The sequence below is a fragment of the Lampris incognitus genome, chromosome 10, assembly GCF_029633865.1.
Source record: "Lampris incognitus isolate fLamInc1 chromosome 10, fLamInc1.hap2, whole genome shotgun sequence".
NCBI classification, from domain to species: domain Eukaryota; kingdom Metazoa; phylum Chordata; class Actinopteri; order Lampriformes; family Lampridae; genus Lampris; species Lampris incognitus.
Genome location: NC_079220.1, coordinates 31,576,664 through 31,601,739, shown reverse-complemented (window position 1 = coordinate 31,601,739; position 25,076 = coordinate 31,576,664). Strand labels below are relative to the sequence as shown.

The window sequence follows — 25,076 nt, the reverse complement described above, 5'->3', positions numbered from 1 at the left end:
TCCACTGTGACCCTGTCCAGTTTAAATGTCCATATTTGGTTTGCCATTCATCTTGTCTTGCTTTCAGTTCCTTATATTTCTGATCCACCAAAAGCTTATTTGGAGGATTTTCACACTGCCTTGCTAGATGGCCATCATTACCACATTTGAAATAGAACCAAGCCTTTGGCCTGGGTTTTGGTGCTGTTTGTTGGGCTTGAATTTCAGCTGCCCTAGCTGAAGGGGTTTCTTGGGATGGATTTGTTTTGTTGGCATGTTTCTGCCTCCTTTGCTCTCTCTTTTTGGTAAGTTGCATTTTTAGTTCAGCAACCTGCTTCCGTAAATCTTCAGTCTCTGTGGTGTAGGTTTGGAGCACATTTGTGCTTGCATTGTAAGAGAAAGACACTTCATGTACGAGTTGCATATTCACAGACGATTTGGGCTTTGTGCTCCCTAAATGACACCGCATGCGATCTTGCTTTGCAGCCCTCCTGTCTTCCTCTGTCCTCAACTGTAGTAAGAAGTCAGAGAAATCGGAAGGCGTTTCTGATTTAAGACCTAACTGCAGTTCCAGGATGAGAGACTGATCCCAGCATCCACACTGAAACTGTCACAATAACTGCTTATTGGCATCTGCTTTTGCAACACCACCCCTCTTTATAGCTGTAGCGAGCAGCACTTGCAATCGCTGCAGGTATTCTGAGGCTTTATCTCCCGTATTTTGATGAGTGCTAAGGAACCTTGCTTAGATCTCTTCCCCATCCTCAACTAAACCATATGCTGAATCAAGAAGTTTCACATAATCGCGAGGAGCTGCATGTGGGGCTAGCTGCCTGATATAATCAGATGCTGGTGGAAGCAGGCTTTCTAGGATTTTACGCCACTGCATGTCGACAGGGTTTTTTTCCTGGATGATAAGCTCCACATGGAGAGACCATGTCTGAAAGTCCGCTTCATTTGGAGGCTTAGGAAGTTTGCCTGAAAAAGGACGATACCATTTGGATCCCTGACTTGATGTGCTAGAGTTATCGATTTTAATGACATGTTCTACAATTATCTTCTGGACCTCAGGTGGATTGAAAATGTCATTATCTGAGGCTCCTCCGTTTACTAGAGCTGAATGTGTTACTGTTGTGGTTTTTTTTTTTTTTTTTGCTTTAGTGGTAAATTTAGGGGAAGCATGCTGAGTTTGATCAATCTTGGTGCGTGGTTTATGGACTAAAGGAGTCCTACTATCATCAGAATCTGGTTCACTATCTGAGTTTGAGAGGTCTGCCCGCACTGTGGATGGGGATTTCTTAAGAGCTGGAGACACGTTATAAGCTCTATCTACACGCCACATAATGTTAGGGTCTCTAGCACTAGGAAGGTAGTGTGGAAGGTCGGGTGCTAGGTTTGTGACTGATTCCTCAGATTCAAACTCCACTAGAGCTTTAACACCATTCTCTTGTCCTGTCTGTCTCACCCTAACAACTTTGCTCACACATCCAAAAGTTGAACAGAGTTCAGTTATCTGTTCATCAGTATCAGCCATGGTAATACCCTCAACATACACAGACTTCTTCAAATTTATACCATAGACTTGTTCAGTGTTCATGGCTGCATAGAATTTCACGCAATTTACAAAAGTAAACTAAAAGTGTTGACAAAAAATAAAAAAATAAAAATACTACAGTGTGAATAAACAGGTTCTCAAATTTTTTTTCACCTACTCCTCCTGGCTGGCTGGCTCGCCAAACTTATGTAAGGGGGCACTTGATAGATATACTATATATACTACTATACTCGGTCAGGGCGCTCCCTGGATCGGCAGAAACGGGGTGGAGCGGCGACCGGGACGGCTGAACGAAGAGCGGGGTAATTGGCTAGATACAAATGGGGAGAAAAGGGGGAGAATATATATATACATATATATATATATATATATATATATATATATATATATATATATATATATATACACTACTGTTCAAAAGTTTGGGATCACCCAAACAATTTTGTGTTTTCCATGAAAAGTCACACTTATTCACCACCATATGTTGTGAAATGAATAGAAAATAGAGTCAAGACATTGACAAGGTTAGAAATAATGATTTGTATTTGAAATAAGATTTTTTTTACATCAAACTTTGCTTTCGTCAAAGAATCCTCCATTTGCAGCAATTACAGCATTGCAGACCTTTGGCATTCTAGCTGTTAATTTGTTGAGGTAATCCGGAGAAATTGCACCCCACGCTTCCAGAAGCAGCTCCCACAAGTTGGATTGGTTGGATGGGCACTTCTTGCGTACCATACGGTCAAGCTGCTCCCACAACAGCTCAATGGGGTTCAGATCTGGTGACTGCGCTGGCCACTCCATTACCGATAGAATACCAGCTGCCTGCTTCTGCTCTAAATAGTTCTTGCACAATTTGGAGGTGTGTTTAGGGTCATTGTCCTGTTGTAGGATGAAATTGGCTCCAATCAAGCGCTGTCCACTGGGTATGGCATGGCGTTGCAAAATGGAGTGATAGCCTTCCTTATTCAGAATCCCTTTTACCCTGTACAAATCTCCCACCTTACCAGCACCAAAGCAACCCCAGACCATCACATTACCTCCACCATGCTTAACAGATGGCGTCAGGCATTCTTCCAGCATCTTTTCATTTGTTCTGCGTCTCACAAACGTTCTTCTTTGTGATCCAAACACCTCAAACTTGGATTCATCAGTCCACAACACTTTTTTCCAGTCTTCCTCTGTCCAATGTCTGTGTTCTTTTGCCCATCTTAATCTTTTTCTTTTATTGGTCAGTCTCAGATATGGCTTTTTCTTTGCCACTCTGCCCTGAAGCCCAGAATCCCGCAGCCGCCTCTTCACTGTAGATGTTGACACTGGTGTTTTGCGGGTACTATTTAATGAAGATGCCAGTTGGGGACCTGTGAGGCGTCTGTTTCTCAAACTAGAGACTCTAATGTACTTATCTTCTTGCTCAGTTGTGCAACGCGGCCTCCCACTTCTTTTTCTACTCTGGTTAGAGCCTGTTTGTGCTGTCCTCTGAAGGGAGTAGTACACACCGGTGTAGGAAATCTTCAATTTCTTAGCAATTTCTCGCATGGAATAGCCTTCATTTCTAAGAACAAGAATAGAATGTCGAGTTTCAGATGAAAGTTCTCTTTTTCTGGCCATTTTGAGCGTTTAATTGACCCCACAAATGTGATGCTCCAGAAACTCAATCTGCTCAAAGGAAGGTCAGTTTTGTAGCTTCTGTAACGAGCTAAACTGTTTTCAGATGTGTGAACATGATTGCACAAGGGTTTTCTAATCATCAATTAGCCTTCTGAGCCAATGAGCAAACACATTGTACCATTAGAACACTGGAGTGATAGTTGCTTGAAATGGGCCTCTACACACCTATGTAGATATTGCACCAAAAACCAGACATTTGCAGCTAGAATAGTCATTTACCACATTAGCAATGTATAGAGTGTATTTCTTTAAAGTTAAGACTAGTTTAAAGTTATCTTCATTGAAAAGTACAGTGCTTTTCCTTCAAAAATATGGACATTTCAATGTGATCCCAAACTTTTGAACGGTAGTGTATATATTAGTGCATTCAAAACACCCTCGAAGTGTTTCAATGGCATCCATGGACAAGGACCTGGCATTTTTTTTTTTGTTTTCTTGATGGATTTAAGCTTTTGTCTGTATAACAATCTAACAAACGTAACAAGGCCTATAAAACGTGAAATAAAAAATTTAAAAAAAGAACTGAAAAAAGTCATTGAAACAGTCCCAAACAATGACTGGAACTGACTGGCAGTTTTTAAACTCTATATTCTGTCCAGAGAAATACCCAATTGAGATATTAATGCGTTACATATTGTGACGTGGTTAAATAATGGACTTCTTAGACACCCTTTCAGAGTTAACAAGTGAGCTTTTAATGACCGCAAGTCAAACAAGTCAGAACAGACACAAGTTTGTATGGGTCTTCGCTCTCTCCTTTTCCGGCCACCGAAGCGACCCCATCTACCTGCCTACTCTTTACCCTCATGGTGGGAAGCAGCATGTTATCTAATCTAGCTTCTCTCATAACGTCCCCATTACCTTCCACAACATCACCGCTATCTGTAACAGATATGTCCATTTTTAACATGTTCCATATCCCACAACATAACCAAAACATCGACCGCTCAGTTGCATTATGGGTAATATGTGATGAACCTCGGGGCAGAACACTAGTAGAATTCGCCACACTGCCCCCTTCCTTGAAAGACCAACGTCCCGTCGGCCTAACCCAAATCCCATGTGGATGGGTCCATCCACCATGAGGGTTTCTTCCGCCAAGCACCTCTCCCGGCTGCGCCTTGTCGCGGGCTGCTGATAGATGACGGGGGCGGCTCTGCATTCGCTGGGTCTGAGCCCCCACCTTCGACGTCATCGCTGTTTCTATTCGTGGCCAGGGAGGTTGGCTCTGATCCAACAGTGTCCTTACCCCCTCCCTGGACCCCGGTAGCCTGGTCTACAGAGGAGGAGGAGTCTGGCACCCCACCTCCTCCCACCACACTTTCAGTCCCAGCTGGGTCACTTTCCCGGCTTAAGTAAGGTGCGAGGCGATCTTGGTGAAGGATAACTATCCGAGGGCGGCTGTGGAGCTTCACTCTATAGGTAACCTCTGAGATCCTCTTCAGGACGAGGCAGGGCCCTTCCCAGTTGCTGTCCAGCTTTGGGGACTGTCCCTTCTTTCGCCGTGGGTTATACACCCATACGTTGTCCCCCTGCTGGTACGCTTTGCGGTGGCAACGTACATCATAGGCTCTCTTCTGCCTTTCCCCTGCAGAGGCCATATTCTCTCGAGCCAGCTGATGAGTAGCCTCCATCCGGTCCTGTAGTGCGTCTACATAGTCCAGGCCTGGCGGCCCTCGTACTGGTGGGTTTGGCGGTTTGCCAAAGACCAGATCCACAGGCGTCCGTAGCTCCCTACCAAACATTAGTGCGGCTGGGGTGCACCCCGTGGACTCCTGAATAGCTGACCGGTATGCCATGAGTACCAGGGGCAGATGGCGGTCCCAGTCCTTTTGATGCCTTGCCGTGAGCATGGCTAGTTGTGTGACCAAGGTCCGATTGAACCGCTCAACCAGGCCATCACTTTGAGGGTGTAGGGGAGTGGTCCTGGTCCTCCGTACCCCAAGGCGCCGACACATCTCCCCAAACACCTGGGACTCAAAATTGCGTCCCTGGTCACTGTGCAACTCTTCTGGCACCCCAAACCGGGTGAACATCCCCTCAATGAGGCAGTCTACCACCGTGGCTGTAGATTGGTCAGGGATGGCATAGGCCTCGGGCCACTTGGTAAAATAATCCATCACTGTGAGAATGTAACGATTACCATCTTCTGTCACGGGTAATGGCCCAACCACATCCACCCCAACTCTTTCCATGGGCGCCCCCACCCTGTATTGCTGCAGGGGGGCATGGGATTGCCCCGCTGGCCCCTTCTTTGCATTGCAGGTGTTGCAGTTATGGCAGAACCGCTCCATGTCTCGCCGGCACCTCCCCCAGTAGAATCTTTCCTGCAGCCGCCGCAGAGTTTTGGTAATGCCGAAGTGTCCCACTCCAGGGGGGCCATGTACTGTGCTTAACACTTCTTGTTGTAGTGCGTGGGGAACAACTAGTTGCCAGGTACTGTCTCCCCTCCTTGGCTCTTCCCACACACGATAAAGGCAGCCCTCATGAAGCATGAGCGAATTCCACTGTCCCAGCAATGCCTTGGTGGTGGGGGAATGGGGACCTGCCATCTCTCTACTTGGGACCTCTTTATGTGCTAGCCAACGTATCACAGGGCTCAGGTGGCTATCCCAACGTTGGAGTTCCCCTATCTTGGTTGGTGACATCTCCTGCAGTGGTGCACTTGGGACCACAAGTGTCCGCACTGTAACCCGATTCACCCGTTGCTGTTCTCGAGTCTCCAACCGGCTACAATGGCGGCAGGCCTGATCCGAACAGGGGCGTCTGGAGAGAGCATCAGCATTGTTATGTCGGCTGCCTCTTCGGTGCTCCGTGATGAAGGTAAATCCCTGCAAGGTCTCTATCCATCTGGCTACCTGCCCTTCTGGTTCTTTGAAGCTAAGCAGCCAGCGGAGTGATGCATGGTCCGTCCTCAGTAAGAAGTCCTTCCCATACAGGTAAGGCTTAAAATGCCTTACGGCCTGTACTACTGCCAGGAATTCTCTCCAAGTCACACAGTAGTTCCTTTCTTCCTTACTCAAGGCTCTACTGTAATAGGCCACCACTCTTTCCCCTTCCCCACTGGGCTGCGACAGGACTGCTCCCACACTTACATCACTGGCGTCAGTGTCAAGTATGAATGGCCGCTGGCTGTCTGGGAGGGCTAGCACTGGTGCTTGGGTCAATGCTTTCCGGAGTATCTGAAAGGAGGTCTCACATGCTTCAGTCCAGTGAAACCGTCATCCCTTCTCGGTGAGCTGGTGAGCGGACGGGCTTTGTCTGCAAAGGCGCGCACGAACCGACGGTAATATGATGCCAGTCCCAGAAAACTCCTCACCTCCTTTCCTGAGGTGGGCGTTGGCCAATCTCTGACTGCAGTGATCTTGTCATTGTCTGTGGACACACCTCCGGGCCCCACCACATGTCCAAGGAACCTTGTCTCTCGCTGAAGTAGATTGCATTTCCTCGGATTGAGTCGTAGGTTGGCTGCCTTGATGCGTTCGAGCACCAGTTGGAGGTTGGAGAGGGCCTCAGTAAACGTAACTGCATGCACCAGGAGGTCATCCAGGTACACCACGCAGGCAGAGTGAGGGATGGGGCCAAGGACACGCTCCATGAGGCGTTCAAATGTGGCCGGGCTATTACATAAGCCAAATGGCATGACTGTGAACTGCCAGAGTCCTCGGCCAATGGTGAACGCAGTCTTTGCCCGGGATTCTTGGGCCATCTCTACCTGCCAGTACCCACTTCTTAAATCCAGGGAGCTGAACCATTGGGAACCTGCCACACAGTCCAGAGCTTCATCGATGCGGGGGAGTGGGTACGAGTCTTTCCGGGTCAGGTTGTTTAGTCACCGATAGTCCACACAAAATCGGAGGGAACCATCCTTCTTGGTAACCAGCACGGCAGGGGACACCCACGGGCTATCGGAATGTTCAATGATCCCTGCAGCTGCCATCTCCTGGATCTTTGCTTCTGCCTCTTGAAATTTAATCAGAGGGAGACAGCAAGCTCTCTGGCGGACTGGGTCCGCATTACCAGTGTCAATGTGGTGCTGTACAAGATTGGTGCGGCCACACTCCAGATCACTCGAAGCGAAGAGGTGTCTGTTCTCTATCAGCAGGTTCCATACCTGCTCCCCCTCTTCTTGGCTCAAACCCTCCATGCACTTTGGGGCCAGTTCTTCCAGTGCAGAGGCCGTTTCTGGTGATGTACCTTCCCATGGCCCTGAAGCCAAGCACAAGATCTGTGGTCCACCTTTATTGCCCCCCGGATTGCTGCGTACGGTAATGGTATTCAGCACTTGGTTGCCCACCTCCAGCTGTGGACCGGCCGCCCGTACCACTGCACCAATGGCTCTCAAAGCATCCAGTCCAAGGATACAGCTCTCTCGTATGTCTGCTAGCCAAAAGTCTTGCTGTACCTCCATTTCTCCCATCGTAAGGGTCAGTTTACTTCTACCCTTCATTCTAGCACACTGACCTGTAACTGTCTCCATCTTTACTTCTGTCGGCATCCACTGTACTTCTTCCCCTAGGACCTCTGGTCTCACCAAGCTAATGGTGGATCCGGTGTCGACCAGGGCAATGCAGGTATTGCCATTCAGCTGACAGGAGACATGGGGGCTGAAGCCAGCGCCAATCCGTCCAACGACTCTGGGATTATTTCTCCGGGGGGAGGTTGTGTGGGCCGGCCAGTCCCCCTCTAGGCCGACCCTTGGTCGTTTCCGGTTCAGAAGAGGCAGCGACTTGGGTGACAGGCCTCCGTACTCGTTGGTAAAAACGTCTGTTTGTCTTCTGACACTGCCTTCTTTGGTGCCCTGGTTTCCCACAGCCCCAGCACAGAAATGTCTCTGCTTGTCGTGTTGCCTGGACGGATGTGCGTGGCCCCCCTTCACTTTCCTGCAGTGCCCGCACATGATGGTGCAGTGTTGGGGCCGCTCCTTTTTCCGCCATAATGGCCTCCACCTCCTCTGCCCTATGCAGCGCCTCTTCAATGGTGAGTGGCTTTGCCAGCCGCACCTGTTACCTGAGGTGAGATGGCTGTAAAGCCCGTAGGAAGGAATCCAGGGCCAGGCATTTGGATGGCAGATTGGGGTATATCAGGATACGCATGGCTCACCAGGCGTTGAATGTCAGCCACCAGGTTACCCAACTTCTCCTGGCCTTGTCTCTGTCTTGAATGGAGTTGATCCCAGAGACTAATCAGCGATTGGGTGTTGCCAAACCGGCGACCCAGGGCAGTGGTTAGCGCCCCCAGTGATATCTCTCCAGCCGCCAGGTCTAGGAGTGCCTGCCTTGCTTCTCCCTCCAGGGCTGCGGCTAGGTTGACTACTTGTTGATTTTCTGTCCATCTAACCCTAGCAATCAGGTTGAACTGAGCAAGGAATCCTTCCCAGCTGGAGCTCCCGTCGTAGCGCCCCAACTTTACCGAGGGAGTGTTGGGGCTTGGCCAAGGGTCGGTACAGTTGGTGAGTCTTGTTCCGGAACCATATCTGCAAGGTGTGTTCCACTATCCAGTAGTGACAAATGGGGCAGTGTGTAACTTGGGTTGAAGTTCCCTCTCAGTAGATCGTGTCCAGCTTGCTGCTGCTGCTGTTGTTTCCCCCTGGTGACATACTCTACAGTCGTGCCCAACTTGCTCCTGATAGCCGCCGCTGGTGGCTCTCTCTCCACGGGTCATGTCCAACTTGCTTCTGGTGGCTTCCCCATGGCTTGAAGCGCCGGCTGTTTTTCGTCGCACAGTCGGGGCAGGCCTCGGCGGGGACTCTTCATCGGACTCGCTCTGAAAGAGAAGAATTTTTCCATTACCTTGGGACTCCACCCCTCGGACATTACCCAGCGCGTCTACCGCACTCAGGGGTGGGCACGGGTCTCCCCCTTCCTGAGGCCACACTGCGCTACTCCTATCTGGCAGACAGAGCAGACCTCTGATTTCCTTTTCGAGAGCAGCGATTTCCATACGCTCACCGGCCGACTTTCAGTTACGCTCTTTGGCTAACATTTGCGGTCTAAAGAAGTCCATCCCACTTCTGACACTAATGTGACGTGGTTAAATAATGGACTTCTTAGACACCCTTTCAGAGTTAACAAGTAAGCTTTTAATGATCGCAAGTCAAACAAGTCAGAACAGACACAAGTTTGTATGGGTCTTCGCTCTCTCCTTTTCCGGCCACCGAAGCGACCCCATCTACCTGCCTACTCTTTACCCTCATGGTGGGAAGCAGCATGTTATCTAATCTAGCTTCTCTCATAACGTCCCCATTACCTTTCACCACATCACCGCTATCTGTAACAGATATGTCCGTTTTTAACATGTTCCATATCCCACAACATAACCAAAACATCGACCACTCAGTTGCATTGTGGGTAATATGTGAATGAACCTCGGGGCAGAACACTAGTAGAATTCGCCACAATATGTTAGTATGTCTGACAAGACACGACTGACACCAAAATTAACATTTTAACACCTTTAATACTATTTTTCAAACAATTTAAAATCGCCGCTATCCAACGCCTGTAAATACTGCAACACCTCGGTGGTAGTCATGGTGTGTCAAAAACGGCGGCTGTACCCAGAAATGTTGGCAACACTCAAAAATCAACTTTGGACTATTATACATACTTTGCTGTACTTCCTCATTCCACCACCAAGTCTCCTTGTCTTCCTTCCTCTGTCCTGATGACACACCAAGTACCTTCCTAGCTGTCTCCCTCACTACTTCTGCAGTGCTTGCCCAGCCATCCGGCAACTCTTCACTACCACCCAGTGCCTGTCTTAACTCCTGCCTGAACTCCACACAACAGTCTTCCTTCTTCAACTTCCACCATTTGATCCTTGGCTCTGCCTTCACTCACTCCCTCTTCTTGGTCTCCAAATTCATCCTACAGACCACCATCCGATGCTGCCTAGCTACGTTCTCCCCTGTCACCACCTTGTAGTCTCCAATCCCTTTTAGATCGCGCCTTCTACCTAAGATATAGTCCACCTGTGTGCACTTTCCTCCACTCTTGTACATCACCCTGTGTTCCTCCCTCTTCTTGAAATATGTATTCACCACAGCCATTTCCATCCTTTTCGCAAAATCTACCACCATCTGTCCTTCCACATTTCTCTCCTTGACACAATACTTACCAATCACCTCCTCATCACCTCTGTTCCCTTCACCAACATGCCAATTGAAGTCCGCTCCAATCACCACACTCTCCTCCTTGGGTAAACTCTCCATCACCTCATCCAACTCACTCCAGAATTATTCTTTCTCTTCCATCTCACACCCACCTTGCGGGGCATATGCGCTAATAAGAGTCAGCAATACACCCTCGATTTCCAGCTTCATACTCATCACTCTGTCTGACACTCTTCACCTCCAGCACACTCTTGACATACTCTTCCTTCAGAATTACCCCTACCCCATTTCACCTCCCATTCGCACCATGGTAGAAGAGTTTGAACCTACCTCCGATGCTGCTGGCCTTACTCCCCTTCCACCTGGTCTCTTGCACACACAGTATGCCTACCTTTCTTTGTTCCATCATATCAGCCAGCTCTCTCCCTTTACCAGTCATAGTGCCAACATTCAAAGTTCCTACTCTCACCTCCACACTCCTACCCTTGCTCCTTTCTCGCTGTCTCTAGACTGCCTTCCCCCTCTCCTTCTCCTTCGCCCACCAGTAGCACAGTTTCCACCGGCACCCTGCTGGCCAACAATACCGGTAACCCGGGACTCGACTGATCCGGTGTGGAAATCTGATTTATGATCCGCATATTTGATTTGGCAAAGTTGTTACGCCAGATGCCCTTCCTGACGCAACCCTCCCGATTTATCCGGGGTTGGGACGGGCACTAGGAATGCACTGGCTTGTGCATCCTCGGTGGCTGGGTTAAAAATGCTCAACTACAACAACTCATTTCAAGAAATCTCAAGTGTATTTCCACTAGTTCCATTGCCAGATTTTTTTTTACTTATTACTAGCAAAAATCCCTTGTATTAATTATTTTATTTCTTGTTTTTAAAGGTCTATTTTTCTGCAGTGTAATAACCTTTGATCATGTCGCTGCCCAACACGAGTCAACCGCAGATGTGAGGCAGACAGACACATTTCTCTCATCATGCTCGCGTTGTTTTGAAGCGGAGGCTAGTGGTCGTATAGTGGACTGCAACTTGTTAATCAAAACCATGTTATTAGAATCAAAAATTAATATATTAAAGTAGCTGGCTGGACTTAAATTAGTAGTTGGCTCTTTGGCCGGCAGCTTATGCAAAGCTCAGGGCATTTATCAACACAGTGGATGCATACATCAGTGACATTGTTTGCTTGTATAGATTGGACAGGGTAACATATTTCATGTAGGAAAGACTTGCCTTTTACATGAATGTTAACAACAGCAAAGGAAAACGGAATACCGGGCTAGATTACCAGTGTTATAACCCCTTTCAGTTTCTGTAGTTAACTCATCTAATCACTGTTTTCTTTGTGATTTGTTTAATAGCAATGTTGGATCTCACCCTCCTTACCACCACGCCCAAAAGAGCATTCCTTCTGACTCATCTGAACTATGTAAAGACTACAGGTGAGCTGAAACGCCATCCCATTGTCTCCTTAAGAATACATTCCATATAAGTTGTCAACTGCTACACGTCTACACGCCTGACTCGGGTTTTGTGTGTGTGTGTGTGTGTGTGTGTGTGTGTGTGTGTGTGTACATTGCAGGGACAATACCATTGACGAAGTTTGCAACAACATCACTGAAGAGGTTGTGAAGCGCTACTCTCACCGCTGGATCAAGCAAGAGAACATTCCAAAAGAATTCAGGTTAAAAAAAAAGCTAAGTAAATGTTTGCTATTACACAAGAAATACCAAGCATCTCTCTTCGTTTTCTAATCGCTTATATAATCTGAAAGAGGAATAGACACGAAATAAGCAGTAAAGAGGTGGAAGTCTACACCAATTCCGAAAAATTGACTGTTGGCATTGACATCATTAAAACCCTGTCCCATCAGTTGGTGGACATGGTGTTGTTCTGCCCTCATTTGCTCAACGTGACCACAGCTAAGCAGACAGATAAACTCCTCGACAAGTGCCAGGTGTATTGTCTTCTTTATGGAGAACAATTGGAAGAAAATAACAAAGCATATTTTTCAGGTACTTGGCTGTGGTATCCGTATATCAATATTACATTTCTATGTTGAATTAACTGAATACCGGGCTCTCAAGTCTCACGCATTGGACGTGAGACACACGCATTTCAACTCGTTCACACGCTCACACGCCACACCTTGTATTTCCACGCAGAGAACCAGGGTAACGCCCACCAAGTTGCGCCGCTATTTTTTTATAACAGTGGAACAGGTAGGAATCAAGTGGATTCCCATAGCGTTGAGAAGGGCATGCCACGCACCAGCCAATCAAATTAAAGAATATAGCTGCCAAACAGCCAATCAAATAATAGCATTGCTGTATCCGGGTAAGATTTAGATATTCCCGCTACAACAACTTGACAGAAGAGGACAGCTATCTATTAACTTAGTCACAAATCCGAAGTAGGACGACAACGACGTGGGAGAAGACCATATCCTATGTGTACAGTAAGTTATCTCATCATTTGATTTCCGTTGCTGGGGAAAATTGTCTCTTTTTACTCTCTATGAATATTGTGTCCAGGCAGTTGGTTCAACCAGAGTGTGTGAACTAGCCTAGCTAGCTTAGGGTGACCAAACGTCCTCTTTTCCCCGGACATGTCCTGGGAGGGGGGGGGGGGTTATAAATTCATGAAAATGTCCGGTTTTCTGTGGTAGGTTTGCGTGTTGCTGAACTGTTATACATTATATTTTTACCGATCTCAAGCAAGCCAGCTGCTTTATCAGCGATGTTAATGGCAAGACACTGCTACGTGTTGCCTAGCAACAGGTGCAAAGGAGTCTGTGAGGTGGAGAATCTGCAGCGGTCAGTATTTAAAGTTTAAACATTTCAAACGTCACAGAATTTAAAACGACTTCCCCTGAAACTAAACTAAGATATGATATTATATTAATTTCTGGCGTTAGGTGATGTTAGCTAATTTGCGATTGTTGCTCAGACATGTTGATAATTAAACAGCTTTAATGTAGGTGAAAATTCCTCTCAAAAGCAAATGAAGACATCTGATACTTTTTAAAGAAGAACCAAAGTGTCAGTAACTGTTTACACATGATTAACTGAGAATGTTCTGTAATTAATCCAAATATTAATCTTTGAAATTAGTGTGAGAATTATTTACTATTTAATGCCAACCCTTCCTTTTCCATTAGTGGCTCAAGAGCAGAGTTATTATAGTATATGTGACATTAATGTGCTGCTACTTGTATTGTAGTAAGACATGAGTATTGTTTATAAGCTAAACTAGTCACAGCTTGTCCAACTGATTTGTTTGACTATCAGGCATCATTTTATTCTGAAAATCCTGTCAGCAGCAGCCTGAGCAGCACAGAGACACACAGACAGGTGAGCTGCAGCCTCTCAGGTGAGCTCTGGTGTCATAGTGAAAGATCTGAGATCTTAGTTCAGGAGTTGAATGAAAGAAAAATAATACAAAGTTTTTGAGATAGGGTGAGCATCACTGTGGGTCTGTGTCATGAAATACACAAACTGAAAGCCAGAATCTCAGGTGAGATTAGAAAAGCTCACAGCAGCTGTTACATAGCAGCAGATTACCTACAGGTTTCTATACATTTATGTTATTATAACATTTCATGTGACAGAAGTTATGTTATTTTTAAATATTAAGTATGGTCTCAGATTTAAGTATTCTATCAAAATAAAATGTAAAAATCAGAGAAAAAACCATCATAATAATTTGATATGCAGGTCAGCACATGCATATTCATTACTGAACATGTTGCAAGTGAGACTCTTTATGTGCCTGGAAGAGAAAAGAGACAGAGAGCAGTTAAGTTAAAACCAAACCTACACCCACAGGACCATTAAGCATGTACTTAATGATGAATTAAATTGATATTTTTATTTGTATGAATTTATGTGTCATTTATCAGATCAGACCCCCGTCCCCACCCCAACCAAACCCCCACCACTGCCGCCGCCAAAATCTCACTCTGAACTCAGTTCAAAACTTGAGAGCCCTGTGAATACATTACAAAATACATGCAAAAGGAAAATTGCAAAATGTATGCAGCCCATACAAACATTAGGTATCTGGGCAAGTGCTGTGTAATAAACACTATGAAACGTGTTTGGATAGTTCGCATAAACAGAATACAGCTGCACATTTAACCTAATCACTATGTAAGAAGCATGCAAAGATTATGTAAATTCTAAAGCTACATATAGCCATCATGCAGCTATGCTGTTGAATGTAGTACTTTTCAATTGACATCGCCAATAGATGGCACTGTTGCACTGCTCTACAGTATACCACCTCTTCTTCTACTCTAGAGTTCCGGTTCGTGCGCACTGTGTGTATCATGCTGTTGACGCTGTGTGTGTAGCTCACGCTACAAGCTAATAAAAAGCTCTGCAAATAACAATAGGTTATGGGCCCAGAACATCGCTGAAAGCTGTTGTACACGGTTGTGTGGAGTAAACAGTATTGTGGGAATTCACAATGGAGAATAAGCTGTTTATTGACAGGCTGAACGGACCAGAGAACTGGGCAACATGGAAGTTTCAAATGGAACACTTGCTAAAGGCTAAAGGACTATGGGGTATGTTAATGGAGACTGAAACACTAGCTGCAGATGCTAATGCAGCAGCACAAGCTGAGTTCACTAGAAGGAGAGAGAAAGCATTCTCTATGTTGGTGCTGAATGTAAGTACACCCCAGTTGTATCTGATAACGAGCTGCCAGACTCCCAAAGAGGCGTGGACCACGCTGAAAGGCCATTTTGAGAGAGATACTTTGGCAAATAAACTGTTCCTGAAGAAAAGATATTTCCGATGTGAAATGAAGGAAGGAGATGCCTTAACTGATCATTTGAAACAAATGAAGGAGCTAACTGATCAGCTAGCAGCAATAGGATCTGTGATTGAAGAGGAAGATCAAATTGTAACACTGTTGGGCAGTTTGCCACCAAGCTATGCTACGATTGTCACTGCACTAGAAACAAAGATTGACAACCTGACACTGAAGTTTGTTCAGCAAGCATTAATAAATGAAGAGCAAAAGCGAGTGAATGCTAATGATTCAAGTGGTGCTACGTCAGGTGGTGCATCAGCTATGTCATCACAATTTAGAGGAAATGTGCCGGATGGCTCCAAGTCAGTGGGAGCAGCAGACAAAAGCACGTGGAGATGTTATAAATGTGGGAAAGAAGGTCACATAAAGCGGGACTGTCCAAGCTTGAAAAATAAAACGAAAAAGAAAATTCACAAGGCCAAAAACATGACCTGTGAGGATGAGGAAGATTCCTCTGAAAGTGTTTTTGTAGTCACAGAGACTAGCACTGACAGACCAAGACAGGTTGAATGGATAATTGATTCTGCAGCATCAAAGCACATGACTTGTGATAAAGAAATTCTCCAAGAATATCAGCAATTCTCAAAAGCACAGTCGGTGAAACTAGGTGATGGCAGGGTGGTTGACACTCTAGGAATTGGAAATGTCAACATGAAAATGACTTTCAAATCAAGTGATGTAAAAAATGCCACAATGTATGATGTACTGTATGTTCCAAAGCTGTCTGGGAATTTGTTCTCAGTGGGAGCTGCTACCAAAAAAGGGAATACAGTGCAGTTAAAAAAGTCTCGCTGCTACCTACGTGGAAAAGATGGAACACTAAAAGGAATGGGAACACAAAGAGTTGATGGACTGTATCAGCTAGACATTGAAGGAAGTGAATCTATCTGTCACAGTGCATCAGTAGCTGCCAGCCTGTGGCACCAGCGCCTTGGTCACACTACCAAGCTGAAGGAGCTAAAAAATCTGGTAAATGGAGTGGACTTCTCCGCAGAGAAAGAGATTCCTTTTTGTGAAGGATGTGTGGAAGGCAGGTTGGCTAAAAAGCCATTCAAGTCGATTGGAGGAATCCGTTCCAAACGCAAGATGCAGCTAATTCATAGTGATGTCTGTGGTCCCATGCAGACTGAGTCAATAAGTGGAGCAAAATACTTTGTGACTTTCATTGATGACTATTCAAGATGCTGCAAGGTATACTTCATGAAACAGAAGAATGAGGTACTAGACAAGTTCAAGGAATTTGAGAGAACATTCTCAAATGAGTGTGGCCTGAACGTTGCAAGGCCGAGAACTGCCAATGGTGGTGAGTACACCTCAAAGGAGTTTCAAGAATATTTGAAGGCTCAAGGCATCCACCATGAAATGACTGTACCTCACACAGCACAGCAAAATGGCGTTGCAGAAAGAAAAAAATAGGACATTGGTCGAAGCAGCTAGAAGCATGCTGTCTCATGCAAAGTTACCGAAGATGTTCTGGGCAGAGGCTATAGCCACAGCAGCTTACATACAGAACAGGCTGCCCACAGTTGTTCTGAAGGAAGAGACACCCTATGAGAGATGGTGTGGAAAGAAACCTAACATGAGTCACATGAAGGTGTTTGGCTGTATTGCTTATAAAACATGTCCCAGATGAAGAAAGATGGAAACTGGACAAAAAGGCTATAAAGCTTCGTTTTGTGGGATATGCAAACAATGCCAAGGGCTATCGCCTGTACGATGAAGAGAAGAGGAGGATTCTAATCCGTCGTGATGTAATCTTTGATGAATCAAACTTCGACTGGAAGCAGGAAGTGAAAGTACCCTGTTCAGAGAACGAGATAAACATGAAAACAGATGACAGTGAAACACAAGATGATGCAGTCACTGCTGATAGCAGCACTGTCAGAACAAGCGGCAGAACCAGAAATGCGCCAAGGAGATATGGATATGATGAGTTCGCTGATATAATGACTGTTGATCATCATGCCAATATGTGTCGTGTGACAGAGCCAATCACACTAAAAGAAGCATTGGAGAGTCCTAATGCAAAAGAATGGCAGGAGGCGGCTGACTTGGAATATGAGTCGCTGCTGGAAAATGAGACTTGGGACTTGGTGGATTTACCAAGAGAAAGAAAAGCAGTAGGATCGAGATGGGTGTTCAGAGTCAAGCATAATAGTGATGGAAGAGTGGAACGATACAAGTGTAGGCTTGTTGCCAAGGGCTACTCTCAGTTGTATGGTGCTGACTACGATGAAACCTTTTCACCAGTTGTACGCTTCAGCTCTGTTCGTACATTACTGTCCTTTGCTATTCAAAACAATCTACATGTACACCAGATGGATGTCGTAACTGCATTCCTTAATGGAGACCTGGAAGAGGAAATCTACATGCAGCAACCAGAGAGCTACATAAAACCAGGACAGGAGCACCTGGTGTGTAAACTGAAAAAATCAATCTATGGACTGAAGCAGTCTCCTCGCTGCTGGAGCAAGGCCTTCACAGAGTTCATGATGGAAATTGGATTCAAACAGAGCACATCAGACCCCTGTGTGTTTATGAGATTAAGACAAGAGCTTGAGATACTTGTGGTTTATGTTGATGATCTCATCCTGATAACAGAGTCAACTGAAAGCATGAACGGGCTAAAAGTGGCTCTCAAGGAGCACTACAAGATGAAGGACATGGGTGAGCTGTCCTATATACTGGGCATCTCTGTGATTCAAGATAAAGAAAAGAACTGTGTCATTCTTCATCAGAAGCAATACATTGAAGCCATACTTCAGAAATATGGAATGGACAATGCAAATCCTGTAGCAACTCCTGCTGATGCCAACGTCAAGTTGAGGAAGAGTGATGGTGTCAGTAAGCCAGTGGACCAACATGCCTATCAGTCAACGGTAGGAAGTCTGCTGTATGCTGCAATGGTTACAAGACCAGACATAGCTCAAGCAGTGAGTGCTGTGTCAAAGTTCAACGCAAATCCAGATGCTTCACATCTGACTGCTGTGAAGAGGATACTTCGTTACTTGAAAGGGACAGTGAACTTTGCTCTCAAGTATGAGCAGTCAGCCTCTGGAGCTTTGATTGGATTCTCAGATGCAGATTGGGCTGGAGATCAGGATGATCGCCGCTCAACAACAGGCAACATCTTTCTACTGAGTGGAGGAGCGGTGAGCTGGCTCAGCAAGAAACAACCAACAGTTGCACTTTCAACAGCAGAAGCTGAGTACATGGCACTCAGTCAAGCCGCTCAGGAAGGAATCTGGCTGAGACGATTACTTAGTGATCTCGGAGTGGAGTCTATGTCCACAGTGATCCTGGAAGACAACCAAGGAGCCATCGCAATCGCAAAGAACCCTGTGAACCACTCCAGGACCAAACACATAGACATTCGCTATCACTACATCTGTGAATGTGTGCAGAATGGACAAATAGAACTGCAATATTGTCCAACAAATGACATGAAAGCGGATATATTGACCAAGCCACTGACCAAACAAAAGTTTGAGTATCTCAGGGGAGAAATTGGACTTTTCCCTGTTTAATTAAAGTGGTTATTTGTGCTTGACAGGTGTACGCCGAACGCTGCCTGATCAAAGCAAGTCTGAAAAATGTGATTCTTGAATCTGAAATGTGAAAAAGAGTTCCAGATAAAAACAATGTAAACAACAGTATTTGAAAAAGGAAGATTTTTTGTTGTTGTTTAAAGTTTGATGACATTATTTTTGTGAAGGATAGCACGGCTCTGTAATATATATATATATATATATATATATATATATATATATATATATATATAATCAAATCAAGCATTTTGTTCAGTCATGCTTTCTCCAGCTCAAGGTAAGCTCCACGTATAGGTAAGTTTTATCAATTGCCCAACAGCAAAACGTTTTACATGCTTTTATCTGTTCTTGACTTGACAATTAAAATGCACTTTACTCAGGTATCAGCAAGGGCTCCCTCCACCATGTGTAGTTGGTACAAAAGCCACTGCTCGGCTCATTACCAAGACAAAGAGGTGTGACCATGTGCTTGCATCCCTATGCTGGCTCCCTATAATATTTCGAATTGACTTTTAAAAATGTATTGCTCACTTTTAAGGCCTTAAAGGGTCTTGCGCCTACATACATTTCGGATTTATTGACCTGGTATACGCCCTCTTGACCATTAAGCTCTGCAGATGGAGCCCTGCTGGTTATTCCCAGGTCTCGGTTTGTCACAAAGAATGATCGTGCTTTTGTTGTTAGGGCCCCCGCACTATGGAACTCTCTTCCCTTTGAACTAAGACAAACCAAGTCTCTAGCTTCTTTTAAATCTTGTCATAAAACCTTTCTTTTTTTGAAAGGTTTTACAATTGTTTTTATTCATTAATACTGTTTTAACTTTTACTTATTTGGTCTTATTCTTATTTTTGCCTTGTCTGGTTTTATTTATTTCTTCATAAAAATCCTCATAACGCATCCGGGTAGCATGGTGGTCTATTCTGTTGCCTACCAACACGGCGATCGCCAGTTCGAATCCCCGTGTTACCTCTGGCTTGGTCGGGCATCCATCAGACACAATTGGCCATGTCTGCGGGTGGGAAGCCGGATGTTTGTATGTGTCCTGGTCGCTGCACTAGCGCCTCCTCTGCGCCAGTAATGACAGACGACATCAATGAATCACACAACGCAGATGGTAACGTGCGGCAGCAGCCATTTAGTTAAAACAGGAAGAACAACAGAGCCTGCCACACAGGCAGACCGGAAGGGAGGCTTGGTAACTATAGAAACCACAACCAATGTGACATGTGCTGTTTTTGGTTGTTGGGAGATCAGACCTACCATCGCGTTCTGGATCATTTGCAGGGGTTTGAAAGTGCATGTAGGGAGACCTGCCAGTAAGGAGTTGCAGTAGTCAATGCATTATATTACAAGAGCCTGTACCAGAAGTTGTGCTGCATGCTCAGACAGGTAGGGTCTAATTTTCCTGATGTTGTACAGGGCAAATTGCCATGACTGAGCAACCGAGGCCATGTGAACCTTAAAGGTTAGTTGGTTATCAATCATGACACCCAGGTTTCGGGCAGACTTTGTGGGCATGAGTTGGGTTGATCTGAACTGGATATTGATCTGCTGTTGTAAGGATGAACTGGCTGAGATGACAAGGAACTCGGTCTTAGATAGGTTAAGCTGAAGGTGGCGTTCTTTCATCCATGCAGAGATATCAGCAAGGCATGATGATATCCATGCTGAGAATGTGAGGTCATCTGGTGGGAATGATAGGAAAAGCTGGGTATCGTCAGCATAGCAATAGTATGAGAAACCATGGGATCGGATGATTGCACCAAGTGAGATGGTGTATATTGAGAAGAGAAGGGGATTCAGCACTGACCCTTGAGGTACCCCTGCGGATAAGCTGTGCAGTTTGGATACTTCTCCACCCCAAGACACATGAAAAGATCTCCCTGAGAGGTAGGACATGAACAAGGGGAGGGCAGATCCTGGGATACCAAACTCAGTGAGTGTGGAGAGGAGGATTTGGTGGTTAACCATGTCAAAGCCAGCTGACAGATCTAACAGCAATAAACCTGAGGACTGACCAGCAGCTCCAGCCAAACAATGATTATATTACCGACAGCAGTACAGTCTCGATAGAGTGACCCTGCTTTAAACCAGACTGATTCGGATCATACAGATTGTTCTCAGAAAGGAATTCAGAGACTCAGTTAAGACAGTGCACACAAATATTTTTGAAAGAAAGGGGTAGGAGTGAAACCAGTCTGTAGTTTTCAACATGGGCTGGGATGAGTGTAGGTTTTTTCAGCTACGGGGTGACCTGAATTTGCTTAAATGCAGTAGGGAACACCAGTCGTAAGCGAGGAGTTGATGATGTGTGTGACTGCGGGGTTAAGTGCAAGAGAAATGGTTGTAGGAAGTTGGATGGTATCTGGTCCAGCGGACAAGTGGGACAAGAGTCCAGCAGAAGCTTGGAGACTTTCTCCTCAGTCAGGTGGGAGAATGAGGTGAGTGAGGCACTGTTAGCTGGCAGTGGCACACATAGTTGGTCAGGCTCAGACACTGGTTACTGATGGCAGAAACCTCATCAGTAAAGTACGAGGTGAACATGTCAGGAATGAGCAGAGTGGAGGTCAGAGGAGGAGGTGGATTGAGGAGTGAGTTAAAAGCAAAAAATATTTTTCGAGCATCAGTGGCGCCACAAATCTTGTTCTGATAGTAAGTGGTCTTAGCTGTTTTTAAGCTGGAGGAGAATGATGCTAGGAAACACTGATAGTCACTAAGGTCAGTGGATTCTCTGGTTTTATGCCATTTTCTCTCTGCTGCTCTGACTCCACCCTTTCCTCTCCGATGACCTCATTGAGCCATGAACTGGGGTGGGGGTAGGGGGGCATTATGAGCAGGTTTGGATGCTAGAGGGCAGAGTTTGTTAAGAGAGGAGGCTAGTGAGGAACAGAGTGTGTCTGTAGCCTCATTGACAGGGAGTGAAGAGAATTCATTATGAGGAGGCATGGAAGCCAAGACCTCATTGGAGAGCTGGGTCGGTGTAAGGGACTGGAAGTTTGTTGAGGAATGTGAGGACGTTCCAGTAAGGAGGCCGTAAATTGAATAATTGAAGTAGTCTGACAGATGTAGGTGGGTGACAGTCAAATTTGCAGTTCTGAGTCAAAATCAGATTAAGAGTATTGCCCGCTTTGTGTGTGGGAGGGGTGGGGACCTGTCTGATGTCAAAAGAGGACAGAAGAGACAGGAAGTCAGTCAGTCGCTTTGGATTTTTCAGTAAAGATATTCACGTCTCCCATGACAATCAGCGATGTGTAATTGTCAGGAATGGCAGAGAATAACATGTCTAGCTCAATTACAAAGTCCCTCAATTGATACCCTGGTGGGCGATATATGACAACCACAAATAGCGTATTATTTCATCCGTCAAAGCAACGAGGACCATCTAGTCATCCTGTTATGGATGACAGATGACTTGCACGATGATTAAAGTGAGGAAGAGTCGCGCATCATCAACCCCACTCTCTCGTCTGAGACCACCTCCTACCAGTGGCAAGACTAGTGAGATGACTGGCAATGGAGACAGATGCAGATTTTTCCTCAGGGTTTCTTCTTGGAGCCTTTCCCGTGGATGAATATACCCGCAAGGCGAACTAGTGCACATAGTGTAGTATGGACAATAACTTTGTGCAACCATTAATCAAAGATATCTGTGACTACTTTGACTGAAAGTGAGTTTGATTTGGGATATGTCAGAGGTGACATGGGTTTACTGTTCGTTTACACTGCCTTTGTGTAACATTGGTTTTAACAATATAGCAGTTGTTTTTAAAGAGTTACTTTAGTATATTTTACAGAAATTCAGAAGAGAGAATTTATGATATATTGGGAAATGTTTTGGCTTTAAGTGTTTGTACTGTGACATTTGTGGTGGTTTTAAAATGGGACTCAGGACTTTTCTTGTGTGTGTCAAGTCGGCAGTATGTTGTCTTTTCATGTTTTTCATTTTATTTTGTTATGATAATGGATTGTTTTGTTTCACTATAAATTGTAACTGGTCTTTGTTTAAAAAGTGCCACTTGGTTTTCTTTTTTCATTATTATTGATATACACACTTGGGTCACAGTTAAATAAAGTATGTAAAATGTGCAAAATTGAGTATTTTGGATTAATTTGAGAATTTAAGATATATAATAATTTTGGCCGAAGAAAACTATTAAATGTATTGGAAAAAAAGATTATATTTTTGATTAGCTTTTTGTAGGTCTGTGAACAGCACTGTTTATTGAACAAACAAATCTGAACTGGCAGAACGAAGGATTAATAATAATGACTATTAACAAAGGAAACAAATATTAGTTGGAACAACAATATTACATTAGATTGGGTAATCACATGGCAAACCATTGAGAAAACTAAAAAAATCTTACTGAATAAGGTTACTTTGAAATTTTCAATATTCTCAACTATTTTTTTTATAGTGTAGCCTTGCAATGGCTAGCAACAGCAACTATGCTGCACATTAACAAATGCATAGCATAGTTGCTGTGGCTATACAAGGGCATGCTTTCTTTCGTAGATTTAACATGATGATCAAAGTTATAGAATAAATACACAACAAGCTTGCAAAAAATCCAGTAAATTTGAGCTGGCCTCTCTCTCTTTCTCTGCAGAATGTGTGAATGTGTGCATCCTCTTCTTGCACATGCTGACTGCTGAGCATGTAAAAGAAGAGTGAACTGGGTTTGGAGGCATAGAGCAAGAAGCGATTGGCATCCACTTAATCACAAATGGTGTCTTTTTTGGACTGATGAAGAAAAATTAAAAACTGTTAAAATCCAACTGTACCTGAGAAGCCACTAATATAACTGAGTGTGTGTGTGTGTGGGGGGGGATATGTGTGGGGGAAAAAAACTTATTTTGAGGAGTCTACATTCTACAAAAACACCCAGCCCAGCTTTCTGCAGGATCTAGGACTGAATAGCCATCTGTGCTGGCCCCAGGTGATGAGAATGGGCAGCTAAAAAACATCCACCACACTGACCCTTAGCACAATTGCTCCACAGGGACATGTGCTCAGCCCCTTACTGTACTCCCTGTATGGCCATGACTGTATTGCAAAGTACAATTCCAGCATCATTTTCAAATTTGCTGATGTCACAACCATTGTAGGCCTAATTTCAGTCTACAGAAAGGAGGTCAGAGACCTATCTAAGTGATGCTATGAAAACAACCTAGTATCTGCAGGTTACTAAATTTTAAGTAGTTCCATCCATCTCAGGTACTGGCAACTTTACTGTTAACTTCTGCCACACTGGCACTTGCCACCTTCACTGTTACAATATTACAACTTTTTTTTAAGCAATATATTTATTGAATTTTGTTTGCAAATTACATCAAAACAAGTAATAGCACAGTGCAGCAAACATTTTCACCCTACCCCCCCCCATAACCCTGTCCCTATAACAAGTAATACAATTCAAAGCAGGGTTAAAGAAGATAATAAAGATAAAAATTCAATTAATAAAAATAATAAAATAAAATAATAATAACAATAATTTCTTTCACAGACTGATTAGAGGGTGTGGTTTTTTTTCAGTTGCTTTTACGCATATAAACAGTCAGATAGAGTTGTTCTACTCCCCCAGAGCTTGTTCTTGATTAAGCAAGTTACCAACATTAGTATTACGTCTTAGGGAGTTCAGAAACAATCCCCAGATTTTATCAAAAACACTTTGTTTACATCTAACAATATACATTATCTTTTCCATTGACATGTTTGAGGCCATTTCTTTAACCCACATACCAATTCTTGGTCCATCAACACTTTTCCAATTAAGAGCAATTACACGTTTTGCTTGTAATATACACATATCTATAAATCTGAACTCATTGCTATGTAAATGTGGGGTGGTAGGATATAAACCAAGAATAAAAAGCTTTGGACTCAATGGTCATTTCTTTGACAAAATTTGATCAATCATATCAACAACATCTTGCCAGAAGGTTTTCACTGCCACACATTCCCATATACAGTGAAACAGCGTCCCCCTTGCCTCACTACACTTAATACAGGTATCAGGAATATTGTCATTAAACTTGTGCAATTTAACAGGAGTTATATATGTACGCATCAGCCATTTATACTGTAGAAGCTTTAGGTTGCTGCTAACTATCTGTCTCTGGGCCTCTTTACATGCCTCACTCCATTCTTCTAAAGATATTTCCTCCTCTATATCTCCCTCCCATAATCTCAGTTTTGTCTCTGATGATTCATCAGATCCAGATACAAATAAGTCATACATAGTTGAAATTAAACCTTTATCATAACAGTGTTTTGTGACTGCAACTTCTAATATAGAAATAGTAGGAATGTCTAATGAATGGCTTTGACAGGATGATATAAAACTCCTTAGCTGAAGATATTTGAAAAAATGATTCCTTGGAA

The 25,076-nt window shown here is 44.5% G+C and overlaps 1 protein-coding gene across 2 annotated transcripts in view; it reads left to right on the top strand.

Moving 5' to 3' along the window:
- LOC130119653 (alpha-2,8-sialyltransferase 8F-like) overlaps nucleotides 1-25,076 on the top strand; it is a 110,587-nt gene that overhangs the window by 12,371 nt on the left and 73,140 nt on the right. For both annotated transcript variants that reach the window (XM_056288230.1, XM_056288229.1), the window contains exons 2-3: nucleotides 11,684-11,764; nucleotides 11,905-12,006. In XM_056288230.1, the coding sequence (XP_056144205.1) occupies nucleotides 11,684-11,764; nucleotides 11,905-12,006 (183 nt within the window). The remainder of the gene's footprint in view (nucleotides 1-11,683; nucleotides 11,765-11,904; nucleotides 12,007-25,076) is intronic.